Below are 22,879 nucleotides of genomic sequence, written 5' to 3'. Positions count from 1 at the left end.
CAAAACAAAGGCCAAAATGTCACCAGTTTTGATCACTGGGATTTTTACCTCTTAAGTTATTCAAGCCTTTGGACTTGTGTTAAGTGTCAGCATGTGAAACTCCTGTGCACCATGGAACACTTATCTGAACTTTTACATGACAGGAGCTGTAAATTTGCTTCTGCTAAAAGGATTTTCATTTGCTTTTCCCTTCATATTTCAAGTGTACTCTGCACAACCCACATGCTCCCTTCTCCCATTTAACTACGGAACATTACTTGAGCCCTTTATCAAGGAGCATGACCAGCAGGTCGAAGGAGGTGATCCTGCCCCTCTACTCTGCTCTCGTGAGACCTCACCTGGAGTATTGTGTGCAGTTCTGGTGTCCTCAACATAAAAAGGACATGGAACTGTTGGGACAAGTCCAGAGAAAGCCACAAGGATGATCAGGGACTGGAGTACCTCCTGTATGAAGACAGGCTGAGGAAGTTGGGGCTGTTCAGCCTGGAGAAGAGAAGGCTGCGTGGGGACCTAATAGCAGCCTTCCAGTACCTGAAGGGGGCCTATAGGGATGCTGGGGAGGGACTCTTCACTAGGGACTGTAGTGACAGGACAAGGGGTAATGGGTTAAAACTTAAACAGGGGAAGTTTATATTGGCTATAAGGAGGAAGTTCTTTACTGTTAGGGTGGTGAGGCACTGGAATTGGTTGCCCAAGGAAGTTGTGAATGCTCCATCGCTGGCAGTGTTCAAGGTCGGTTTGGACAGAGGCTTGGGTGACATGGTTTAGTGTGAGGTGTCACTGCCCATGGCTGGGGGGTTGGAACTGGATGATCTTCTTAAGGTCCTCTCCAATGCTAACTATTCTGTGATTCTATCAATTTCAGCTGATTTCACCTAAAATGTGTTAACGAGACACAACAGAAAATCTATAGAAGAAATCCAACAAAAAAAAAAAACAAACCAAAAAAAAAAAAAAACCAACAAAAAGCCAGTCACAGAATTGGTCTGTTTGCAAGGAAAGCTGCATGCCTGTTATTCTACCCACACACAGAGAACCCTTCCTGTTACTCTGATGTGCAAGACTAGTCCCCTCCGCCATGACTCTGGCCTCTGGGTCACAGAATCCCAGCCTGGTTTGGGTTGGAAGGGACCTTAAAGCTCATCCAGTTCCAAAATCCTGCCACAGGCAGGGACACCTTCCACTAGAGCAGCTTGCTCCAAGCCCCTGTGTCCAACCTGGCCTTGAGCACTGCCAGGGATGGGGCAGCCACAGCTCCTCTGGGCACCCTGTGCCAGCGCCTCAGCACCCTCACAGGGAAGAGCTTCTGCCTCAGAGCTCATCTCAATCCCCCTGTTCTGTCAGGTTAAAGCCATTCCCCTTGTCCTGTCCCTGCAGGCCCTGTCCCAAGCCCCTCTCCGGGTTTCCTGCAGCCCCTTTAAGCACCAGACCACTTCCATAACCACACACCACACCCGCCACGCCCGAGCCCAGGCACGAAAAGGCGCGAACCCCACGGGGGCAAGGCGCGCCCGCGCATGCGCACAGCGGACGGTTGACGCTAGTCCTGTGCCGCGCAGCCCTTGCCTCGGCCACGTGACTGTAGCGGAGGCAGCGCGGTCCGGGCCGCCGTGGTGAGGTGAGTGTCGGGGGGCGATGGGTGCGCACCGGGCCCGACGGGCACGCAGGGCCCTGCGCCTGCCTCGGCCCGTGCGGCTTTGGGAGCCGGGGGTGGCGCGGGTGTTGCAGGCCGCTTCCGGCCGTTGTCAGGCGGCGGCTGGGCGCGGGGTCGGTCCGCTTCCTCTTGAGCGGAAAGGAAGGGTGGCTCGGACAGTTGAGTTGCGCTTAGGTCTCGCCTCTCCTGCTAGGGAAGCGTGCGGCATGCAGCGGTGTCACCAGGAAGCGCTAAAGAAGAACCGGGTGATGCTGGCAAAGCAGCTGCTTCTGAGTGAGTTGATGGAGCATATGATAGAGAAAGACATCATCACCACGGAGATGGTGGAAACGATACAGGTATGCAGGTTGTACTCGACTGTACCCGAGCCTTAACCCTGAGTTTTAGTTAAGCTCAGTGTCCTTCTTGGCAATGGCAGCATGATAAACTGCATATTTTAATGTGATTACATGTATGTAACGTGCATAGCATGTAGGTTTTGCTTGCAACACACGGGAGAACTGTAAGCCACTGTTTGTGTTACTGATTTTGACTGGGGCTTACTAAGTCGTTGGCTTGCATGCTGGTATGGAGTTGCAGCAGACTGTGCTTTGTGAGTTTGGTAGTCATCTTCCAGTCCTTTGTTGTCATTTGTGCCTGCATATGTAGAAGTAGAAATAGCACCTATTTTCAAAAGAATATGATGAAAATAAGTGAATTAATATATTGTAAACCGGCTTATTGTGTCACCTGCCACCTAAAGAATTTGTACTTCATCTGTGTTTCCCTGAATTGCATGAAGAGCTTTACGTGATCCAGCACCCTCACTCTCACGTAGTGAATGCCGTTTGTACACTTTTGTTAACTTACCCTGTGTAGCTGGTACTATGAAGAGAAGTCACTGGAAATATCTTGGGATTGCTCTCAGAGGCATGGTGATGCACTGAAGTGTGTGCAGGATGAAGGTAAAATTCTTCAAAGAGAAAGCAGCCTGGAAAGGAAGTGACTGAAGGTGTATGTCAAGTGCATATCGGGACTCAAATAAGCAATTGAGTCACTTTTTAGTCCTGTGGTAGGATTGATGGTGCTGTCATAAAAAAAGATGCTGAAAAACAGAATTTTGAGCTATTTCTGGGTGCTGCTGCAGGTGGTGTGAACCTTAGACTGATAAAGTTTTTGAAAGTAATGAAGAAACAACTTTGTGATGACTTTTGACTCAGATGTGTCACATAATGTGAAATTACTCATGGGACCTGTTAGGGGCACCTGTGCTAAGTAATTGGGAGATGCAGGCAGGCTCACCTGAAATACTTCAAATCCCTAGTGAGGGAGGACAAAGGTGCAGCAAGACAGTGAAAAGTCAGAGAATGAATCAAGAACTGTTTGTACTGGTTTTGGCTGGGGTAGAGTTAATTTCTTCATAGTAGGTAGTATAGCTAGTATGTGGTTATGTTTTGGATTTGTGCTGGTAACATGAGTTATGCTGAAGTATGGGTGGTTATTAGGGATGTTCAGTTGCTAGCCTGCATTTAGTTACTGAAGGGGGACAGAGGGGAGAAAAAGAAAAGGAGAAAAAGGAAAAGAAAATAAAAGCCCTCTTAAAGGTGGGATAATGCCAGAGAAAAGAGTCTTTTTGGCAAAATGCTGCTGAGACAGGGAAAGCAGACTAGAGGAATCTGCCCCTTCAGGTGTAATTACATAAAAGGAGATGCAACAATACTTAGTAATGGATTATCAATAAGGAGAAAGGTATTACCATGGATAAGTTAGGTAAATAGCAATAGCTTAGTGGAAAAAAAATATGCCTAATACAACCTACACACATAACTAAGAGCTTAAATATATGTAAATAGCAATAGCAGATTGAGCAAAACAACAAAGCGACTTGAACTACTGTTGCAGGGTACGAATCTGGACATTGCAATGAAAACAAATACAGTGGGTAAGAAGGAAAGCACTGACAACTGGAACAGTAGTACTGTGAAATAAGGATAGAAATGAAGGGATGTGCTAATAACAGTGCTATAGGTACAAAGTAATGTGCATTTTAATAAAAAGATCGCTTGGGTTAAACCCACTTTGTGTTGCTTTTCATTTTTCTATAGTAGGTCTGTGAATTTGTAGTAGTCCTCTACTCTGGCTGAAATGTGAACAAAACTCTTCAGAGTGTCTTTAGGTAGCCTGTTCTTGAAAATATATTGTGATGCTCATCACCAGGTACCTCAGTGGAAACAGGAGGAGACAAATGCCACAGTGGCTGATAGAGTGTAGATTTTCATGGATGTTCTAGTTGACTGGTTCTGTATAGCCTGCTGCTTCCCCAGAAAGTTAGGAAATTAAGATCTGGATAAATAGTTATGTTTTAAAACATCTTAGAAACAGTTATACTGGTCCTTTTGGTTTGATTTAAACTAAGCAGAAGAATAAACAAAATGATTCTAGAAATAGGGTATATTCACTTAAACTTTCGTAATCTGAGGAAAGTGAAGTAAACCAAGGAGCTCAGGGAGAAGAAGGAAGGATGAAATTTCTTTAAGTGTGAGGTACTGAAATTTTACCACATGTAAGAAAAATGTGAGAGGGGAGGATAGTGCAGAAAGAGCCGCTGAAGACAAAGGTAGTTTTGCAGGATGAAGAGCTCATAAGGAATATAAAAAGTAAAGAGTTTGTGGGTGTATGTTGGAGAAGAGCTAATAAATAGGAGCAGGTTCCTTTGATGTCCAAAATGAGGAGAGAGCGTAGGAACTTAGAGGCATGAATTTAAATTGGGTCATTCAGAAAGATACTAAACAATTTGATATTTTTTTTCAATTATATACAATTTGAAGAAAGAATAAAGAAAAATGTTTCATTTCTGAATGTTTGCTGACTATTGTTTAGTATAACCTGAAGTGGATGTGGAAGTTTCATAAGGAGATACCTTAATGCTTCCTTAAATACAAAAAGTGCTGTATTTCATTATTTTGGTATTTAAGTAAACATGCCCCATCCCTGGCAGGGTTCAAGGCCAAGGCTTGTTGCAGCCTGGTCAAGTAGAAGGTGTCCTTGCCCATGGCAGGGGGTTGGAACTGGATGAGCTTTAAGGTCCCTTCTAACCCAAACCATTCCATATTTCTGTGATCCTATGAGTCAGGAATAAGTCTGCCAAAAAGTGACTACTGTACCTACAAAGTGCAGAATCTGAACATTATGGAAATTTCTTAACTTTTCAGTAAAACTTAAGATCCAGTTCTTGAGGTCAGCTTGTGTTCTTAATTATGGCTTAGAGCCATAGACAGTGAAGACATAAAAATTCAGATGATGAATGTTCCTAAGTGTGTTATAAAGAGATGCAGGCCTGCTAGAAAGGAAGAAGTAATTAATAGGTACTTTAGAATATCAGCTGTTAATTTACTTTATTAGGTAAAGTAAAATTCAGTGGGCTTACAGCAAGATACAATATATGGAGCTGGTTATCTTCTGTGGACTAATGAAGAAGTATTACCAGGAGAAAGGGCCAAGTATTTTCATACTTCTGCAAAGGTGAGTTATTACTGTACATACTTCTAGTTAACAGTGCTCTGAAAGTTGAGGTTCCCCTTAGAATATGAAAAGGTAGTTGCGTTGTCAAGGGGAAGAGGCCATTTTTGAGAAGGCTGAAAGAAAGTGATTTGTTTACTGCAGCACATGGAGACTGATTTATAGAAAGAAGTTTGATTAATAAATGGAAAGGACAGGAGAATACTGAAGTTAAGGGATATAGTTGATACAAAGCCGAATGCTATTAGTCATAAATTAACATGGTAGAGTGTGCATTTTTTTTTTTTCTCTGGATCTAGGCCAAACCTGGGAGTTTCAGCCAAAATGTGGAATTCCTCAATTTGCTGCCCAAGAGAGGTCCTAATGCATTCTCAGCATTCTGTGAAGCTCTACGAGAAACCAAACAGCAGCATCTGGAGGCAATAATCTTGAAGACAACATCCAACCTGAGCCAGGGGATTGCAAGGGTACAGCAGTTCTTAAAAAATGAGATTAGTGGACTGCATTTCAGATTGGGTTTGGGTGCTAATTTTTTCAAATGGGGGGAAAAAAGGTTGTTTACAAAGGTCCGGATGGGGTTTTGCTGCAAACTGAAACTTCTAGTACACATAGTGAAAGCAGAGGGGAAGGAATTTGGAAAGAGGAGAATGTCGCACAGTGTCACAAGATGGTAGAGGTTGGAAGGGACCTCTGGAAATCACCTGGTCCAAGTCTCCTGCTCAGGTTGTCCAGGGCTATGTCTGGGTGGCTTTTGAGAGTCTCTAAGGTTGGAGACTCCACAACCTCTCTGGGCAACCTGCTCCAGTGTTCATCACCCTCATAATAAAAAAACTGGTTCCTGATGTTCAGAGGAAACCTCCTGTGTTCCAGCTTGTGCCCATTGTCTCTTGTCCTGTCCCTGGGCACCACTGAAAAATATCTGGCTCCATTTTCTGTACACCCCCTTAGAGGTACTCATATGCATTGATAAGGTCATCTTGAGCCTTCTCTTCTCCAGACTAAACCCCACAGGTCTCTCAGCTGTTCCTCATCACACTTGTGCTCCAGGCCCTTGACCAGCTCCACTGCACTTCTCTGGACCTGCTGCAGCACCTCAATGTCTCTCTTGTAGTGAGGGGTCCAGAGCTGAACACAGGATTCAAGATGAAGCCTAACCAGAGCTGAGTACAGGGGGATGATTGCTACCTTGCCCCTGCTGGCCATGCTATTTCTGATCTAGGCCAGGATGCTGTTGGCTGCCTGGGTGCAAGCTGTTCATGTTCAGCTCTGTTAATCAGCACCCGCAGGTCCTTTTCCATGAGCAGTTTCCAGCCACTCTTTTCCAAGCCTGGAGTGTTCCATGGGGTTGTTGTGGCCCAGATGCTGCACCCAGCACTTTGTCTGTTGAACATCATACCGCTGGCCCCAACCCGTTGATCCAGCCTGTCCAGATCCCTCTGCAGAGCTTTTTTGTCCTTCAGCAGATCATTACTCCCATGTGACTTGGTGTCATCTGCAAATTTACTGAGGGAGCCCTTGATCCCCTCATCCAGATCATCTGTGAAGATACTGAATAACACTGGCTCTAACCCCAGGCCCTGAGGGACGCCACTAGTGACCAGTTGCCACCTAGATGTGATGCCATTTACTCTTTGAGCTTGGCCATCCAGCCAGCTTCCAACCTAGTAAAGAATCCTCCTGTCCAGGCCATGAGCAGCCAATTTCTCCAGGAGAACATTGTGAGAAAGTGTCAAATGTTTTACTTATATACAAATAAACAATGTCCACAGCCTTTCCCTCATCAACCAGGCAGGTCACCTTATCATAGAAGGAGATCAGGTTGGTCAAGCAGGACCTGTTCTTCATGAACTCATGCTGACTGGGCCTGATCCCTCCCTTTTCCTGCACATGCTTTATGGTCTCCCTTGGGATCATCTGCTCCATGACTTTTCGTGGCACTGAGCTCAGGCTGACAGGCCTGTAGGTTTCAGGGTCTTCCTTCCTGCTCTTTTTGTACAGAGATGTCATGTTGGCCAACCTCTAACCCCCTGGGACCCGCCCACTACACCAGGACTGCTGATAGATGATGAAAAGTGGTTTAGTGAGCTCCTCTGCCACCTCCTTCAACCCATCAGGTCCCATAGACTTGTATATGTCTAAATGGAGCAGGAGTTCTTTAACCATTTCTTCCTGAATTATGGGAACTTCAGTCAACTCCCCATCTTTGCCATCCAGCTCAGGGTACTCTGAGAATGGCTGGTGTGACCATTAAAGACTGAGGCAAAGTCAGCATTAAGTACCTCAGACTTATCCTCAGTCACTAGGTCACCCCTTGTGTCCAGCAGAGGATGGTGGTTCTCCTTGGCCCTCCTTTTATTGCTAATGTATTTGAAAAAGTACTTTTTACTATCTTTGATGGCAGTGGCCAGATTTAGTTCTATCTCTGCCTTTGGGTTTCTAACTTTCTTTCTCCATAACCTAACAACATCCTTGTACTGCTCAGGAGGTGACGGTCCCTTCTTCCACAGGTGATAGATTCCCTTGTTTTTCCTGAGTTCCAGCACTATCTCCCTGTTCAGCCAGGCTGGTCTCTTCCTGCTGGGCTGATTTTTCAGGACAAAGGGACTACCTGCTCCTGCACCTTAAGGATTTCATCCTTGAAAAGCATCCAGCCTTCCTGGTCTCCTTTGTCCTTCAGCAATGTTTCCTGATGAATTCTGCCAGCCAGCATCCCGAAAAGACCAAAGTCAGCCCTCCAGAAGTCTAAGGTGGAGGTTTTGCTGACCTTCTTCCTGACTTCTCCAAGGATTGAAAATTCAGTCATTTCGTGATTGCTTTGCCCAAGAGGGCCTCAGCCATCACATCACCCGCTGTCCTCCTCTGTTTGCCAACAGCAAATCCAACCAGGCATCTCCCCTAATTGGCTCAGTCACCAGCTGGGTTAGGAAGCTCTAAGAACCTTCTGGACTGTTTCTTCTCTGCTGTGTTGTACTTCCAGCAGACATCTGGTAGGTTGAAGTCCCCCACGAGAGCAAGGGCAAGCAATTGTGAAACTTCTCCCAGTTGTTTGCCATGAAAATGAAACCTTGAAAGCAAACAGAAAGATAGAAATCACTGGACAAAGACATTTCTGGCAGAAATGAGGAGGATGTAATGTCAGTGTTAAGGTTTTCAAACTGGGGACTTGGGTAGAAGTAGAGATGAGCAAAGAAGGGAAGAAACTTTGAATTGACAGAAAATGCTGTTGCTGTCTTGTTGTGATGTTTCATTTGGTGTGAACCATCGTATTTTTTAAGTGATGTATATGTGTATGTAAATGCATGTGTCTGTGTTCCATGATACCTACAGTCTTGTATTGCAGAGTAAAAAATAGCTGTTCTATGCAACTCTTTTCATGCATTTATTGAATGTTTTGTAGCTTGAACACCGTTACGGATCAAATCTTCCAATCCCTATCAGTGAGTCATGTAATTCAAAGAGACCGCGCTGGATAGGTGAGTTGCACTTGACTTGCTATCTGCTTGGTTTCTTAATACTCTGTTTATTTAGTTCTAGAAATAAGTTTCTCACCACTTTGTTCATCCCAGGAATGCAAACTTGGCAGTGAACTGGCTATATTATGATCAGATGCAGGAGGCAGAATTAGGCTAGAAACTGAAATGGCATATTGGAAGAGAGAACCAAAGGAGTTTCTAATCAGCTTCCTTTATTCTTACAGGAAATTTTGTTGTTCAAATAGTACATGTCACTAAGATTTTAGATTTTGGAAGATTTTTGTTTAAGATTCATAATAAAGTTTAATTGAACTAGAACTGTGAAAAGATCCCAATTTTGGGCAGTACTCCTTAACTTAGACTTCCTTCTTGGCAAATAAGTTTAAGTACAAGGCCTTGCATATGTTACATGGACCCAATATAGATTTCTGTAGCTTTTGTCAAGTGTAACAAATCAACTTTTCTTTAGCAAGAATCTGTGACTTAGATCAGGGAGCTAGTTGTTGGAATGAATCTCCTTGCTAGTTTTTATGTTGCCCCTTGTAATGGCTGGAGTATTCATGTTCCCTAGCCTCAGCTTTAACTGTATGTTCGTTACTAGGAGCTCTCTCTCATGTTAAAGAGCAAGTCTCCAAATTTTGAAGGCCTTGTTTTAATTATTTTCTTCTAATTATTTTCTGTTTTATTTAGGTGCAAAAGTTGGATTGTTTTGGTTTTTTAGAGCACAGGTTCCTCTAACTAGGAAAGCTATGTAAAGGGTTGTGAAAGAATTTCAGAGGAGATCATGAATGTCATCTCTTTCTTCTGGACAGGGGAGTTAGTGCTTTGTCTGTAAGTGACAAATAGTTGATTATCATTCCCACTATCTGCTGTTATCCAGAGGTAAGGATTGTTCAGATGCAGATAAACAGAAAAAAGCATTGCACTTCATGGCAGTTAGAAACATCTGGTTTGATCACTTATACGTATGTTCAGTAAAATAGTCATTGTATCCATTGAGGGAGGCCTTTTATGAAAGGAAAAGCACTATTCTAGTTGAGTATTTCTAGCGGTGGTTTGGCTGTGAAAGAAATAACATACTGCGCAAAGCAACAGAAAGCTCAGAGCTCTAAGTTTAGATGAGAATTATGTTTTCATACTCTAGAACCAAATTCGCTAAGCCTTAGATAAGGCTAACCCACATACAAGACAAAAAAGAGTTGCCAGTTAAAACTATAAAAAATAAATATACCATTCCAGTACTTTTGTGGTCTTTTTCCCCTGCTGTGTTTCATTGTGTGTCTATAGTCCCTGTTCAAACAGAATTTTTAGAGGTATGAATATACAGGAATATGTCTTAAGACCACATAGATGAGAATTTGCAAGTTACTGCCCTAATGCAGAGGCTTTGTAGTTGGAGTTTTTAATTGTTATTGATATGTTTGTTTTGCACAGAACCAATAGAACATTCCTTGGATAATGGAGATGGTCCCCCGATTCCTCAAGTGAAGTACTGCACTTCCAAATTTTATCATGATCATCAGCACTTGGTAAGTAGTTGAGAGAGAAAATTTTGATACATGAAAGACGTGAGGTGTTTGGATGTATCAGCTGAACATTTGCGACTTAAAACTGAGTCTAAATGCTTGCTTAATTGGGATGCAGATCAGTGTTATGCTGTTTGTGCCACTGGAAGGTGTTACCAGTTCTGTTTGACTTGATGTAGTTCTAATTTACAAGTGTCAAGAAGTTCTGTAACTCTGTACAAATTCCTGCCTCTGGTTCTTGTTCTTGAAGAACTTTGTGAAATGCCCTCTATTCTGTTGCTCTGTGTAAGCTATCAGTCTTATTGCCTTGTATATGTTTGTTTGCATTCTCATCTCCTGTGTGATGACACACCTTGCAAATGACTGTAAGATACTAGAACTGTTTCAACTAGCAGTCACAGTCTTGGCTAGTTTAATTGCCAGCTATATCATGGAGAGTCTCTTCTTAGTCTCAAAAACCAGATTAGGATTAGGTGCTGGCTAGAACAGCCTGAACTTCTAATTTGCATTGTTAGAAGTTATGTAGGTAGCCTAATTTGTTTATTCTATTTGTTAAGCATAAATTGTGGTGGGATTAAGGGACAAAAAAGATAATTAAGGATTAAGGGAAAAAAGCAATCATTTTGTATAATGGGGCAGACCCTTCGCTAGGTTGCACAATGTGCTGACACTTAACACTTCTTTCACAGGCTATATCTGCAGCAAAGCAGATTGGGTTTGGGGTTTTTACGATTGACTTGGCTCCTTTTACAGCTGTGCCTGGATGCACCTAATTTGATATGCTCCTTTGGTATTAAATTTCACTTTCAATTCACACGAGTATTAGTAACAGACTTGTTAGAGTGGGAGGGGGCAGAGAGGGAACTTAATTTGAACAGACCTCTCTTAAGTTAATTCTTTTCCTTGTAACCTGCTATATAACTTTCAGGATCAGTGATTGACAGTTCCTTGCTGTTAGAATTGCACTCACGTGCTGTTTTACATCTGTGTCTGCTCTCAGCAGCAATTAGGAAATGTTCATTAAATTTTACATAGTATTGTCCTAAGGCAACATGAGGATGGCGGAAATATACAGTGCTGTGCTGGCGTGAGGGTGGGAAAAGAGTTAGGAAAGCCCATTTCACAGTTTGAAATGCTGTGTTTCTTTTAAAATGAGAAATAAGGTAGTATAACATCTTCATAGTGGTGGTGTGGGATCAGCGGTTGTGGAGACTTGCAGCTACAGTTGTCTTTGGGACCCCTTGCAATACAAACAGTTGTTTTATAAAAACCAAAACCACAACAACAAAAAACCACAAGCAAACTAAAGAAAATGCCAAAAAAAAAAAACCCCGTATACACAAAAAAAAACCCAACCTAAACAGAAACCTCAGAAATTTGACCTCTGCTGGTTTTGTGCCTCCTCAATCCAGAAATCCTGCTGATCAAGTTGGTATGTAGGGATTGCTGTTCTGCTCTAACACTTCCCTTATGTAGTCAGAATTTACAAAACCTACATCTTCTTTGCAGGCATATAAATTGGTATCAGAGCCCCGAGGCTTAGCACTTATTCTCAGCAATGTCCATTTCAGCAGTGAGAAGGACTTGGAGTATCGTGCAGGGGGTGATGTGGACTGTACTTCCCTGGGCATGCTTTTCAAGCATCTTGGGTATCAAGTGACTGTCTTTCATGATCAAACTGCACAGGTAAGGGGAGTGGATCCCAATACTTCACAAACAGTATGGATGAGAGTTTGTAGCTGTTATGTAAACTTCCTCAGAGGTTCCCTTTGGTATAATAAAGCTTGAACAGGAAGATGTGAATGGTCACGAATAGAAAATAAGACTAAACGGGATGATATCTGCTTGCATGCTGACAAATATGAAGAAGTTCGGAAGGCAGAGGGCTTAGTGTGAAGAGCAGGATCAGAAAGGATGTACTACTCTAGTCTGATGCAAGGGGCAAAAATTTCTAGACTGCACCTGGCATGTCTGTTAAAGCCACAAATGAATAAAGTCTCCAGTTTACTCTAGATAGATTTCTCCAGTGTTCTGCTATCCTAAAGGTTAAGCTTTGCAGATACTTCACCTAGTCTTTGAAAGTGTAAGTGGCGTTTTCATGTCCTTTTGCTGATGGATTCAATTGTCAACCTGTTTACCAGTATTCCAGTATCTGTGCAGTTAAGTTTCACTCTTTCAGTCTTTGTTTTGTTAGAGAAGTGCTTCAGTTAGGAAAACTGGTAATATTCTATGACTGACTGACTGAAGCCACTGTCTTTCCCTAGGAATGCAGTTGCTGCCTTCTTCAACCTCATTCCTTCTTAGTCCTTTTAAATCCCTATGAAATCAACTGTTATGGAACCTGTTAGAGTGTGTTTTATTCAAGAAGGCATCTTTTGCAATATTATATTGCACCTGCCATGTTGTCAGAGTTCCTAAAGCTTTCCACTTTTAGTTGTTGCATTCTGATCACTAGTGTTTGAATGCCTGAAATACTGGAATATGTATCTGCTAAGTTGCTCCAGTATCCCAGCTACACTTAAGTGTCAGTGTAAAACCTGTATTAAAATATAAGTTGGTTTCTCTTACGCATATGTACCAACTTGGATACTTGCTGCATCCCCCTGTTGGCCTAAGTGATTCCAACTTCACAATGTTATCCTTAGGACTGAATATTACACACAAGGACATTTTGCTGCTTTTTTTTCATGGAACACATCTTTTGTCCTGTAGATTTGATGTACATAGGGTTTATTTCCTAACAGGAGAACAGGACAGGATCTGTTGGAGTGGGTCCAGAGGAGAGCCACAAAGATGATCAGAGCGCTGGAGCATCTCTCCTATAAAGACAGGCTGAGAGAGCTGGGGTTGTTCATTCTGGAAAAGAAAAGGCTCTGGGGAGACCTTAGAGCAGCTTCCAGTACCTAATAGGGCTACAGGAAACTTGGAGAGGGACTTCTTATAAAAAGCAAGTAGAGATAGGACAAGGGGAATGGTTTTAAACTGACAAGAGGATAGATTTAGATTAGACATTAGGAAGAAGTTCTTCCCTGTGAGGGTGCTGAGGCGCTGGCACAGGGTGCCCAGAGAAGCTGTGGCTGCCCCATCCCTGGCAGTGTTCAAGGCCAGGTTGGACACAGGGGCTTGGAGCAACCTGCTCTAGTGGAAGGTGTCCCTGGCCATGGCAGGGGGTTGGAACTGGATGAGCTTAAAGCCCTTTCCGACACAAACCAGTCTATGATTCTATGACTGCTTGTGTTTTTCCCTGTATGTTGTCCTACTTTTCCTGTGCAAGTCTGGAAAGCATCAAGCATTTTTGTTTCCTGTCTCTTCCAGGAGATGCAGAATGCATTGGAGAGATTCTCTAAGATGCCAGATCATCGGGATGTGGATTCCTGCATTGTAGCTTTACTTTCCCACGGTGTGGAGGGTGGGGTTTATGGCAGCGATGGCAAACTACTGCAGGTATATTGCTGTGTCCTGCTATGTTGTTGCAGGTTATTTCTTGGAAAGTAACAATGGAAAGAGATAAAAAAAGAAACAAAACTGAAATGATGAGAGACTGAGGATTCTCTATTTTAAAAAGGGGGGCTTGTAGGAGGAAAAGTACAAGGGGCTGTCTATGAGAGGTCTGTAAGATAAAAGAGTGGCATAGAAGGGAAGTTACTCCATTCTCTCTTTGTACAAGTACTACATAGAGTGCATGAACTCAAACTAGTAGAGCTTGGGGGGAGGGTGGAAAAGTTGTTACGTGGTGAGTTTGGAGGTAGAGGAGAAAATATCAAGAGGTAATAACAGAAATGATCAGTATCTGAAGGGGGCCTATAATGATGCTGGGGAGGGACTCTTCAGTAGGGACTGTAGTGGTAGGACAAGAAGTAATGGGTTAAAACTTAAGCAAGGGAAGTTTAGACTGATTATAATGAAGAAGTTCTTTACTGTCAGGGTGGTGAGGCACTGGGACAGGCTGTCCAGGGAAGTTGTGAATGCTCCATCCCTGGCGGTGTTCAAGGCCAGGTTGGACAGAGCCTTGGGTGACATGGTTTAGTGTGAGGTGTCCCTGCCCATGGCAGGGGGGTTGGAACTGGATGATCCTTAAGGTCCTTTCCAACCCTAGCTATTCTATGATTCTATAAATACATGGAAGCAAAATGAGACTAGGTTTGGCTCACAAAAGGCTGCAGTGAGTAATATTTATCATCTTTCTTCTTTCAGTTGCAGGAGGCCTTCCAGCTTTTTGATAACGCAAACTGTCCAAATCTCCAGAATAAGCCCAAAATGTTCTTTATTCAGGCCTGCCGGGGAGGTGAGTGCCTAAATACTAAAAGCCATGTATTTGGCATGCCGTTAAGGCTCATTTTACACACGTACACACCCTCACATTCAACTTGCTGTCAACTTTCCTCTTTGCTTCTCTCAGGTGTAAGTGGGACCCATATTCACCTCCCTCTGCCCTGCTGCTGCCACTGCATCTGTTGCTCTGTAAGTGTCTTTTGCTCTGCATGAGGTGTGTGCATTGACTTGCAGACCCCAGAGCACTTTAGTGATACAAAGCTCTATTATATCCCAACTCATATATTGAGGCTTTCTCTTGCTATGCCTGCAGTAGGGGGAGTGGGGCATATGGTACATCAAATTGCAGCACAGCATGGAGTGGTACACTAACACTGGAGTCTTGTCTGAGGTCCTGTCTGTCTCTTGATCCTGGATGTATTGTGTCTCTCGTTTTGTCATCTGTTGAGCTATCAGTTGGCTCCAAATGTGTGGGTTTTTTCTTTTCCTTTATCCTGTCCTGTTTTCAGCCTCCAGATGCTTTAGACCCTTTTCCACATACTGTTGTAGAACTCTTACCTAACTATTGTGCATGATAGTTCTTGATTCTCACAGCCTTGTTCTTTTTCCACTCTTTCTGTTCGCATTTTCTTTAATTCTGCTCTTTGTTTTCCCTCCTTTTGTAACTGAACACGTCTGTAACGAACTAGTTTTCTGATTTGCTGATAACCAAATTTGTCCTTAAACTGGTTGGACTTTTTGAGGTCACTCTGAAACTGCAGCTACTCTGAAGAGGAGTTCTCTCTTAGAAAGCTTTGCTTTTTACCTTGTGAGAGAGAAATTCTTGCTGGTGTGTGTGCTTTTCCCCTTTATTTTCTCTTGTTCCTTGGAATTGTCTCCCTCCTTTTTCACTTTTAGCAGAGCTGCTTTGTAGTTTATTCTCTTGCCAGGTGGATGTTTCTTTTGCCTGTTACTTAATCCCGGTGCAGAGAAAAACCTAAAGTCTACCTGAAGTATTTTTACAATCAAAAAGAATCAATTCAACTAAGCACTTGGGAATATGATAACATGCACATTTACAGTATGCATTGAATATAGGTACTTTTGAATACACAGACACATAACATTGTGGAAATAGGTGTAGTAAACCAGAATTTGCAGCGGATCTAATTAGTTGATCAGGTTTATTTGACCGTAATCTTATAATAATGGGTCTGTCAACGTCGGCAAATCAGACTTGGCCTTCCTATACCCAAAAGGTTTTCAGTTGGAGCTGGAGCTCTCTACTCAAAATGCTGTAGAACTGGGATACTGCAATAGGCAAAGGGTTGAGACTTGAGCGACTGAAAGGGAAAATCTTTCTTCAGTTAAAAAAAAAAAGGCGGGGGGTGGAATGTCTTTTGTAACCCTCTCTTAAACCTTGATTAATAGCTGCAGGAGAAAGCTAATTACAAAGTAATTGAACTGTCAACAGAAATGTGTATCCTTTTGTTATCCTTTGAATGTTAGCATTCAAAGGTTAGACTAGCCAAAAGAATGGTTTTTTTTCAATAGCAGAATTCAAATATATAATGTGGGCAGCTTTATGTTAGTACTTTGTCCCTCTGTGCCATGCAAGTTAGCTGGAACCAGTTGAAACTGAATGCAAAATGCACAGGTTATTCTTTTTCCCCTAAATTCGTGTAATAGGCCTTACCTGTCTTCTATTAATGACACATTAAAAACTGTAGATGACGAAGAGCCTACTTAATTTCCAAAGGGCCTTTGGCATAAGTCTCTTGAAGAATTGGATAGTCCACCTACAGTCATGGATCAAAACCCAGCAGCGACAGAAGGGAATGGGAAAAGACAAATTGTCACATTTCACTGTGACATAAAATGAGGCACTGTACATGCTTAACATCTTGTTTAATGTAGTAGTTGATCCGGAAAAGTGAGAAGTGTCGGCAGGCCGGTTAGCTCAGTTGGTTAGAGCGTGGTGCTAATAACGCCAAGGTCGCGGGTTCGATCCCCGTACGGGCCACTGTTTTCTGGCGGTGTTCAAGGCCAGGTTGGACAGAGCTGTGGGTGACATGGTTTAGTGTGAGGTGTCCCTGCCCATTGCAGGGGGGTTGGAACTGGATGATCTTGAGGTCCTTTCCAACACAAACTATTCTATGATTCTAAACAATAAGAAATACGTGGTTAGCCTTTATTTAGATCAATTGGGAAAACAGCTATCTGGGACCTTGAGTAAAATTTAAACAGGCTGGTTCAATCTGGGTGGCAGTTACCTTTGATATATACTAGAGGTTGAGTATGCTGAGGAATATCTAAGCCGGTGCTTTATACTTTTTAATTACGTTGGTAAGTTGACTGGAATGGTATTTGAAGACAAATGTGTGAGGAAGATATCTAATTATGAAGCTTTAATCAGAAAGGTTTTGACTGTATATTACAGGATGATGACAGCGTGAATAATACAGTTTGGTTGTAAAATTGAGTCTTAGTTGAAATAACACGCACTGTGAACAGTATATGGAATTTTTAGGAGGAACAAAAAGCATCTGGAGACGTGTGATAAAATACATTAAAGTGTAGTTCAAAATGGAAAAAATTGTATTGCTCCCTTAAAGAGATGAAAGAACTTGATGGAAGCAATCATGAAATGTTGAGCTGTGGAGCCTTAAGTTATAGGCTATATCTGTGTGTCCCACAGTCCCAATCTGGCACGTTTGACTCTTCCCACTGCTGCTTTCATTTTGGAGGAAAACAACAGCACTGCTGACTTTTCAACTGACCGTTTCTTGTGCCATAAGTATGAAATTCCACGAGTGTCACTGCCTGTAAACAGGTTAGGAATCCAGATGCATTTCTTGGGCATGATCTGGCAACAAAAACCTAGAGCTGTCATAATAGGAAGTGGACGCTTATGCCTCCTAAAACTAAAATCTGACCCATACTGTTAGGAAGTAGAATAGTAGATTCTGATCTTAAAACAAAAGAACAAAAGGGCAAAATCATATAAAGAAACCCCTGTAAAATGTAGTTTTATTTTTCATGCAACATAGTTGGGCTATTAAAGTTACTGCTACTACTAAGCAGTTAGTGTACATTACAGTGGGAACTGCATCATGTAAACAAGCAATTGAGGATATCTACACTCGTCATAATACATACTAATGAATCCTGGAAAAGGTACTAAATGTTCTCCAGGTTTTAAACTAATCTCCATGTACTGGAGTTCTCCCTCCAGTCTGAGGTGAAATTACTTTACATTTTACTATTGCACAGTTTATGCTTTTGACTGAAGCAGAAGTTATATATTGAAAGCCTTGATTTTAATCAAGATTTAGAACTAGGTGAGATATTTGGTCCATGTTTCCTTGATGTCTTGAAGGTAGACCTTAGCAACTAAAATCATAGCTTTTGCTTGAGTTCTGCAATGAGGAGGTAGTTAGTATTGCAAACTAGACTAGACGGTTTTGGACATTTCTAAGGTAGGTAAAAGTGGAAAATAGAAATTTCTAAGTCTAGGCATGGAATTGTTCTGTGCATGGAGTAGAACTATCAGGAGCTTTGCTTTCCAGTTATCCCATGATCTGCATTGGAAAGGAGAGGGGAGAAATAAATAATGAGCATGTGGACTAATAGTCACCTTAGGTTCAGCAGCTGATGGTATCTACATTAGTTTGATGCATTTGCAGATGAATTTTAAGGACAGCTAAACCCACTTAAAAGTTCATGTAAAGCTTTCGGCTTGTGGCATTGATGACCAGAGCCCCAAACAAAGGAAGAATAAGAAAACTACCTCCAGTAAATACGGGTAATTCCTTCTTTTCTTTTCCTTCTGTCCCACTCCCTCTTTGTTTATTTGCCCCCTCAGATGAGACAGACCGGGGAGTGGATCAGCAAGATGGGAAGGAATGGTCAGATTCCCCAGGCTGTGAGGAAAGCGATGCAAACAAGGAAGAAAATCTCAAGCTGCGTCTGCCTACATGCTCTGATATGATCTGTGGATATGCTTGTCTGAAAGGTACTGGAGAGAGACCCTAATAGTTAAGGCAGAAGGAGGTTTTATGTGTCTGCATTCCCCAGAAACTTCATCATACACAGTTTCTTCTTAGGCACTGCAGCCATGCGGAACACCAAGCGTGGATCCTGGTATGTTGAGGCTCTCACCTCTGTGTTTGCAGAGGACTCTCGAGACACTCACGTGGCTGACATGTTGGTGAAGGTGAGCAGGAGTGTCTTTCCTCTCCCACACTTACCTTGTATCTGAAGAGCCCTCCGGTGCTTCACATTGGTAGGATTAATCTACTATTAAAGCAATTGTTCTTGCCTTGTTTGTAGCAAAATTATTGCTTTTTCTCCTATTTACTTATATGCAGTTCCACAGCAGTTTAACCTAAGTAAAAATGCTTTTTCTTTGACGCTGTCCATTCCTTGTGCAGTCACATGGTGAACTTAAGAATTAATCTGCCAAGAATTACTTTTCTTCTATAGAAATAGCTTTTCTTTCCAGTAGATTCATTCATTGAATTGGCTCACCACATTACTATGCAATCGCATAAGGTAATGAATAAGAAAATGGGGGTAGAGGGAGTGAAGACAGCAGTGTGAGGAACTTGAGCTGCTGTGGAACTGCACCTGAGTTCATTATCCTTATAATTTAGAAAGACAATACAGAAGGGAATACTTAGCAAGGTAAACAGAATAATCTTCCATTACAGAAAACAATGAAGTTTTTCTTCCTTGCCTTAATCCTTCTGGTGTTTTGTTCTCACATCTAGGTGAACAGGCACATCAAGCAACGAGAAGGTTATGCCCCAGGCACAGAATTCCACCGCTGCAAAGAAATGTCAGAATACTGCAGCACGCTCTGCCGGGACCTTTACCTGTTCCCTGGTTATCTGCCAGGAAAATAACCCTGCCAGCTCTGTGCAAGGGAGATACTGCCAAAGCTGGACTTGGAGTATGGATGTCTACGCTTTCATTCTTTAGGCTGTGACATGAGATGCACAAGCAGCGAGTGATGGTTTATATCTGGCCAGTCTGATTCTTGATGTCTTTAAATAATCTGGCAACTCACTAATCTGATTCAGTTCAGGGTTTAAAATTCTAATATCCTGACTTAATCCATATGTATAGAAATTGATGGAAAGAGGATCAGCACTGGAACTGGGAATAAGTGGGAACATCCTTTGGAAGGAGACATTAAGGACATCTCTAAGAAAAGTGAATGTGAAAAGGGAAACAAGACTATTCATACAATTTTTTAAAAGTTAAACCTTTCTGAAAGGAAAATTTTTCATAAAATGCTACTTATTTTATGCTTATATTTTAAAAGTTTTAAGTACTTTCTGTCTGGTTTTTCATGCAGGACAGTCAGCTCCTGTGGACATTAGAAGAGGGCTCCCTTGTGAAGGAGACTTCTTCCCCTCTCTAAAATAGAAGGTTATTGTTTTCAGTACTTGACACTTTCCTATCATCTTGATAACTTAAAAGCCTGGTTTTACACATTCCTTCTGTAGCCAAGTAATCAGAAGACATGCAAGACATCCCAAGTTATCAACAAAACAGGTCGAGATCTAGGGTTTCTCATACAGACAAATAAGCCTCCATAAACTGCCCCAGAAATAGTTTTGAATCTAGAAATTCTAGGTTAGCTCCCGTTAGTCCCAAAAGTGAGCAACTGCATGGAATATTGCTTTCGAGGAATTTGTTTGCCATTGTACCTGTGTGTCACAACAGGCAGAACATTCAGTCCGCCAGCTTCTCAGGAGACTATGAATTGCACTGTACAGCTGGATCCCTGAAACCAGACAACTTTGTACAAAAGGATCTTTTGTCTTTTGTTTAACTAACAAAAGTATTCAAGGCAGCTCTTTACAGTCTAAGGGTGTTACTTGGACTATTTATCACTGCAGTTTGTTTCCCTTTGAAATTAAAGGGAACATTCCATGTTACTACCCTGTTATGTGTTTTCTTTCTTTAGCCATGATCCTTTGAAGCTGTTGTTTAGCTGATGATGTTTGCAAAGCGTTGTTTCAAATCCTCAGTAAGAAATAAGGCATAATCCATCACTTTTGGAAATTTCCTACGCGGTCTCTTCATGCTTGTTTCTTGCTTGTGTCCAGTTGCCGTTACTCCCATTTGATGTGATGTGGGAGGCGGGCATTGTGCTCTTTTTGTGGTAGAGCCTAAATCCGGATGTACTGGGTTGCATATGAACTACAGTCTGTGTTCAGCTGAGTCTCGATCTCTGTTTTGTAGCAGCAAGTTGGCATTGTTTCTGCCTTACTCCTCTTACATTAAGTGTGGCTTTTAAAATACTTCTTGAGGATAGAGTCATGAATAGGAAGCACAAAGGGATATGGAGGGAGGCTGGAAAACTAGGCATGTACTGTTTTATTGTTTTGCTGAGGCAAATGAAGGCTATGTGTCCTCCAGCTGACAAAGGTGCAGCATCTTGCGCTTACCTTACACGCAATGTGATAAACAGAACAAGGATCATACTTGCCAATTGGTGCCTTACTCTGAAGTTAAGATGCTGGTTTAGGGGCCATTGTACCTCCGTGGAGTATAAAACCCACTTTCCTCCTGAGTGCTCCCTCTTTGAAATGGTGCAATATTTTCCAGAGAGGTATATGAATGAAGTAGTCCACTCTGATGGATTAGATTTCTGTAGGATTGCATCAAGTTGCATTATCACTGCCACTTTCATATATTCTTTTTGTATACTTGTATTTTACTGCCTTGAGGTGTCAAAATAAAGAATTCTTGTTTGATTAATCTGTATCTTCCATTTCAAGAGTTATACCTTATGCAGAAATGCAGTTTCTATGTAAAGAGAATTCTGTGTGATTTCTTGAGGTAGTACTTCCCAGAAGTGCTTTTGGTCTCTTAACACAGAAGCCCAGAAGCTTGCTACTTTCTGACTGCAACCAGTATGGGCTGCTTGTAAGTAAGCTCTTTGTCTTTGATAAAGTGCTATGAGGCAGAACCACCAAGTAAGAGGCTGATGTTGTGTTTTCAGCACTGAGATGTTTAGGCTGGGAAAACTGTGGGCTTGGTATTCTTGAAGGATGAGTTGGTGCCAAAATGAAGGGTTCCTGAGAAAAGGAGTCGTGGAAGGAAGAAGCACCTGGGAAGAAGGTCAAGGTACCAGGTAGAGGAGAGATCCTGGAAGCAGCAAAATATCCAGGGGATCAGAGAGCTGCATGGAAACAAATGCTAGGGGATGCCCAGAGGTGTTGGTGTGTAATGACTGGGAGCAGAACCAGCGCAACTTGCTTCACCTTCACAGATGAGCATTGATCCAGCTGCTGGGAAGGCAAGCTGAGGCCTGGGAAAAAGCCAGTGAGTGTCTGTGAAATAAGAAGGTAAAGGCTCTGTTCTCATCAGCTCTAGAACAGTTCCCAGTGTTCAGATCCAGTAGAGGTTGTCTTTTACTCTGTCTTATCTGTGACACTTAGGGTATTTCCTGAGGAACAAAAACCATTGTTTTTTCAATAATACCCAACTCTGCTAGAGGAAATCCAGTAGTAATATTAGCAGTGGAATTACCAACATCTACCTGTTGGTAGTAAGGGTTTCTAATAGTCCAGAAGATGAAGTAAACAAGATGTTAGTATTTTCAGAGAAATAAGTTCTGAGCTACTGGCATAGTTTAAAGGATGACTTTAATAGCTAGGATAACACCCAAGTATTAACCGCTTCACATTTGACTCAAAACCAAATGAGCTCAAAAGTTTTGTGGGATGGGGCATGGAAACAGTGAACAGAAAGTAGATGAAGTATTCACAAATCTCGAGTTGCATGAAAATCATTGTTTATTAATAGAACAGTAAATGAATACAGTTGTAGCAATTCTAAACTGGTTTTGTTTCCCTGTTTACCATTATGAAAAGTAATAGACGCTGAAAGGATTTGACTTTGGAAAAACAGTTCTTGGCTTTCTGTCCCAGGCCCATGCTGTAGCTGCTGATTTTCCATTTGCAGATCCAAACAGTAGGAAGACTGAGTGAGCATCTCGAAAACAGACCCATGTGCAGAGGACACTGACATGACTGGCTAAACAGAGTGCAACAGCTAAAGAATTGCCTTCATCAGCACCTAGATTCAGTACTGCCAGGACCCAACACTTAAACAGCCACCTCCACTTGCTCTTCAGCTGGTAAGGGTTGAAGTTCAGTAGTGAAAGCATTTGCCCCCCCTCTCTAGGTTCACAAGCACATTCATGGGGTACATAGAGCACAAACCCTCTGTCTCTCCCATACTCCTGCCTAGATCTTGGGCCACCTTAATGGCTCTGTGGGTCTTGTTTGCTCCTGCTGGCTAGTTTAGCTTGATGCTTGCTAGCAAACAGGTGTGCTCACATGCTTATCCCTTAGGCACCCCACATTCACAGGTGCCACTGAATACCTAATACACTTAACTGGACTCAGAGCCTCTTGCTTGCTGGTTATTCCAGTCCAGGTTGTAGTTTGCCACCA

At 42.4% G+C, this 22,879-nt stretch overlaps 1 protein-coding gene and 1 non-coding gene across 5 annotated transcripts; both read left to right on the top strand.

Annotated features, from left to right (window-relative positions):
* The first annotated feature begins 1,265 nt into the window (after positions 1-1,265).
* On the top strand, positions 1,266-21,176 carry CASP2 (caspase 2). Of its 4 annotated transcripts, none has more exons than XM_065676062.1 (11): positions 1,266-1,618; positions 1,848-1,992; positions 5,452-5,619; positions 8,550-8,625; positions 10,060-10,154; positions 11,661-11,837; positions 13,467-13,595; positions 14,346-14,436; positions 14,551-14,612; positions 18,268-18,417; positions 19,175-19,257. In XM_065676062.1, the coding sequence occupies exons 2-10, from the start codon at positions 1,861-1,863 to the stop codon at positions 18,391-18,393; spliced, it is 1,056 nt and encodes a 351-aa protein (XP_065532134.1). In that variant the 5' UTR covers positions 1,266-1,618; positions 1,848-1,860; the 3' UTR covers positions 18,394-18,417; positions 19,175-19,257. The 4 variants fall into 4 exon arrangements, with proteins under 4 accessions (XP_065532134.1, XP_065532133.1, XP_065532132.1 ...); XM_065676061.1 differs by lacking the exon at positions 19,175-19,257 and adding an exon at positions 18,509-18,596 and having other exon boundaries at positions 1,267-1,618; XM_065676059.1 differs by lacking the exon at positions 14,551-14,612 and adding an exon at positions 18,509-18,618 and having other exon boundaries at positions 1,276-1,618; positions 19,175-19,390.
* TRNAI-AAU (transfer RNA isoleucine (anticodon AAU)) lies at positions 16,352-16,425 on the top strand. The gene has a single exon. It is a non-coding gene; the product is annotated as a tRNA-Ile (tRNA).
* Positions 21,177-22,879: the final 1,703 nt, after the last annotated feature.

The sequence above is a fragment of the Lathamus discolor genome, chromosome 4 (assembly GCF_037157495.1).
Source record: "Lathamus discolor isolate bLatDis1 chromosome 4, bLatDis1.hap1, whole genome shotgun sequence".
Classification (NCBI taxonomy): Eukaryota; Metazoa; Chordata; class Aves; order Psittaciformes; family Psittacidae; genus Lathamus; species Lathamus discolor.
The sequence above is the reverse complement of the archived record's forward strand: the minus strand, read 5'-3'. Positions and strand labels throughout refer to the sequence as shown.

Coding starts and splice junctions, on each gene's coding strand:
- CASP2 (XM_065676059.1), top strand. CDS start 1,861: ATGCAGCGGTGTCACCAGGAAGCGCTAAAGAAGAACCGGGTGATGCTG. Junction 11,838..13,466: donor TTCATGATCAAACTGCACAG/GTAAGGGGAGTG, acceptor TGTCTCTTCCAG/GAGATGCAGAATGCATTGGA. Junction 18,418..18,508: donor TGGATATGCTTGTCTGAAAG/GTACTGGAGAGA, acceptor GTTTCTTCTTAG/GCACTGCAGCCATGCGGAAC.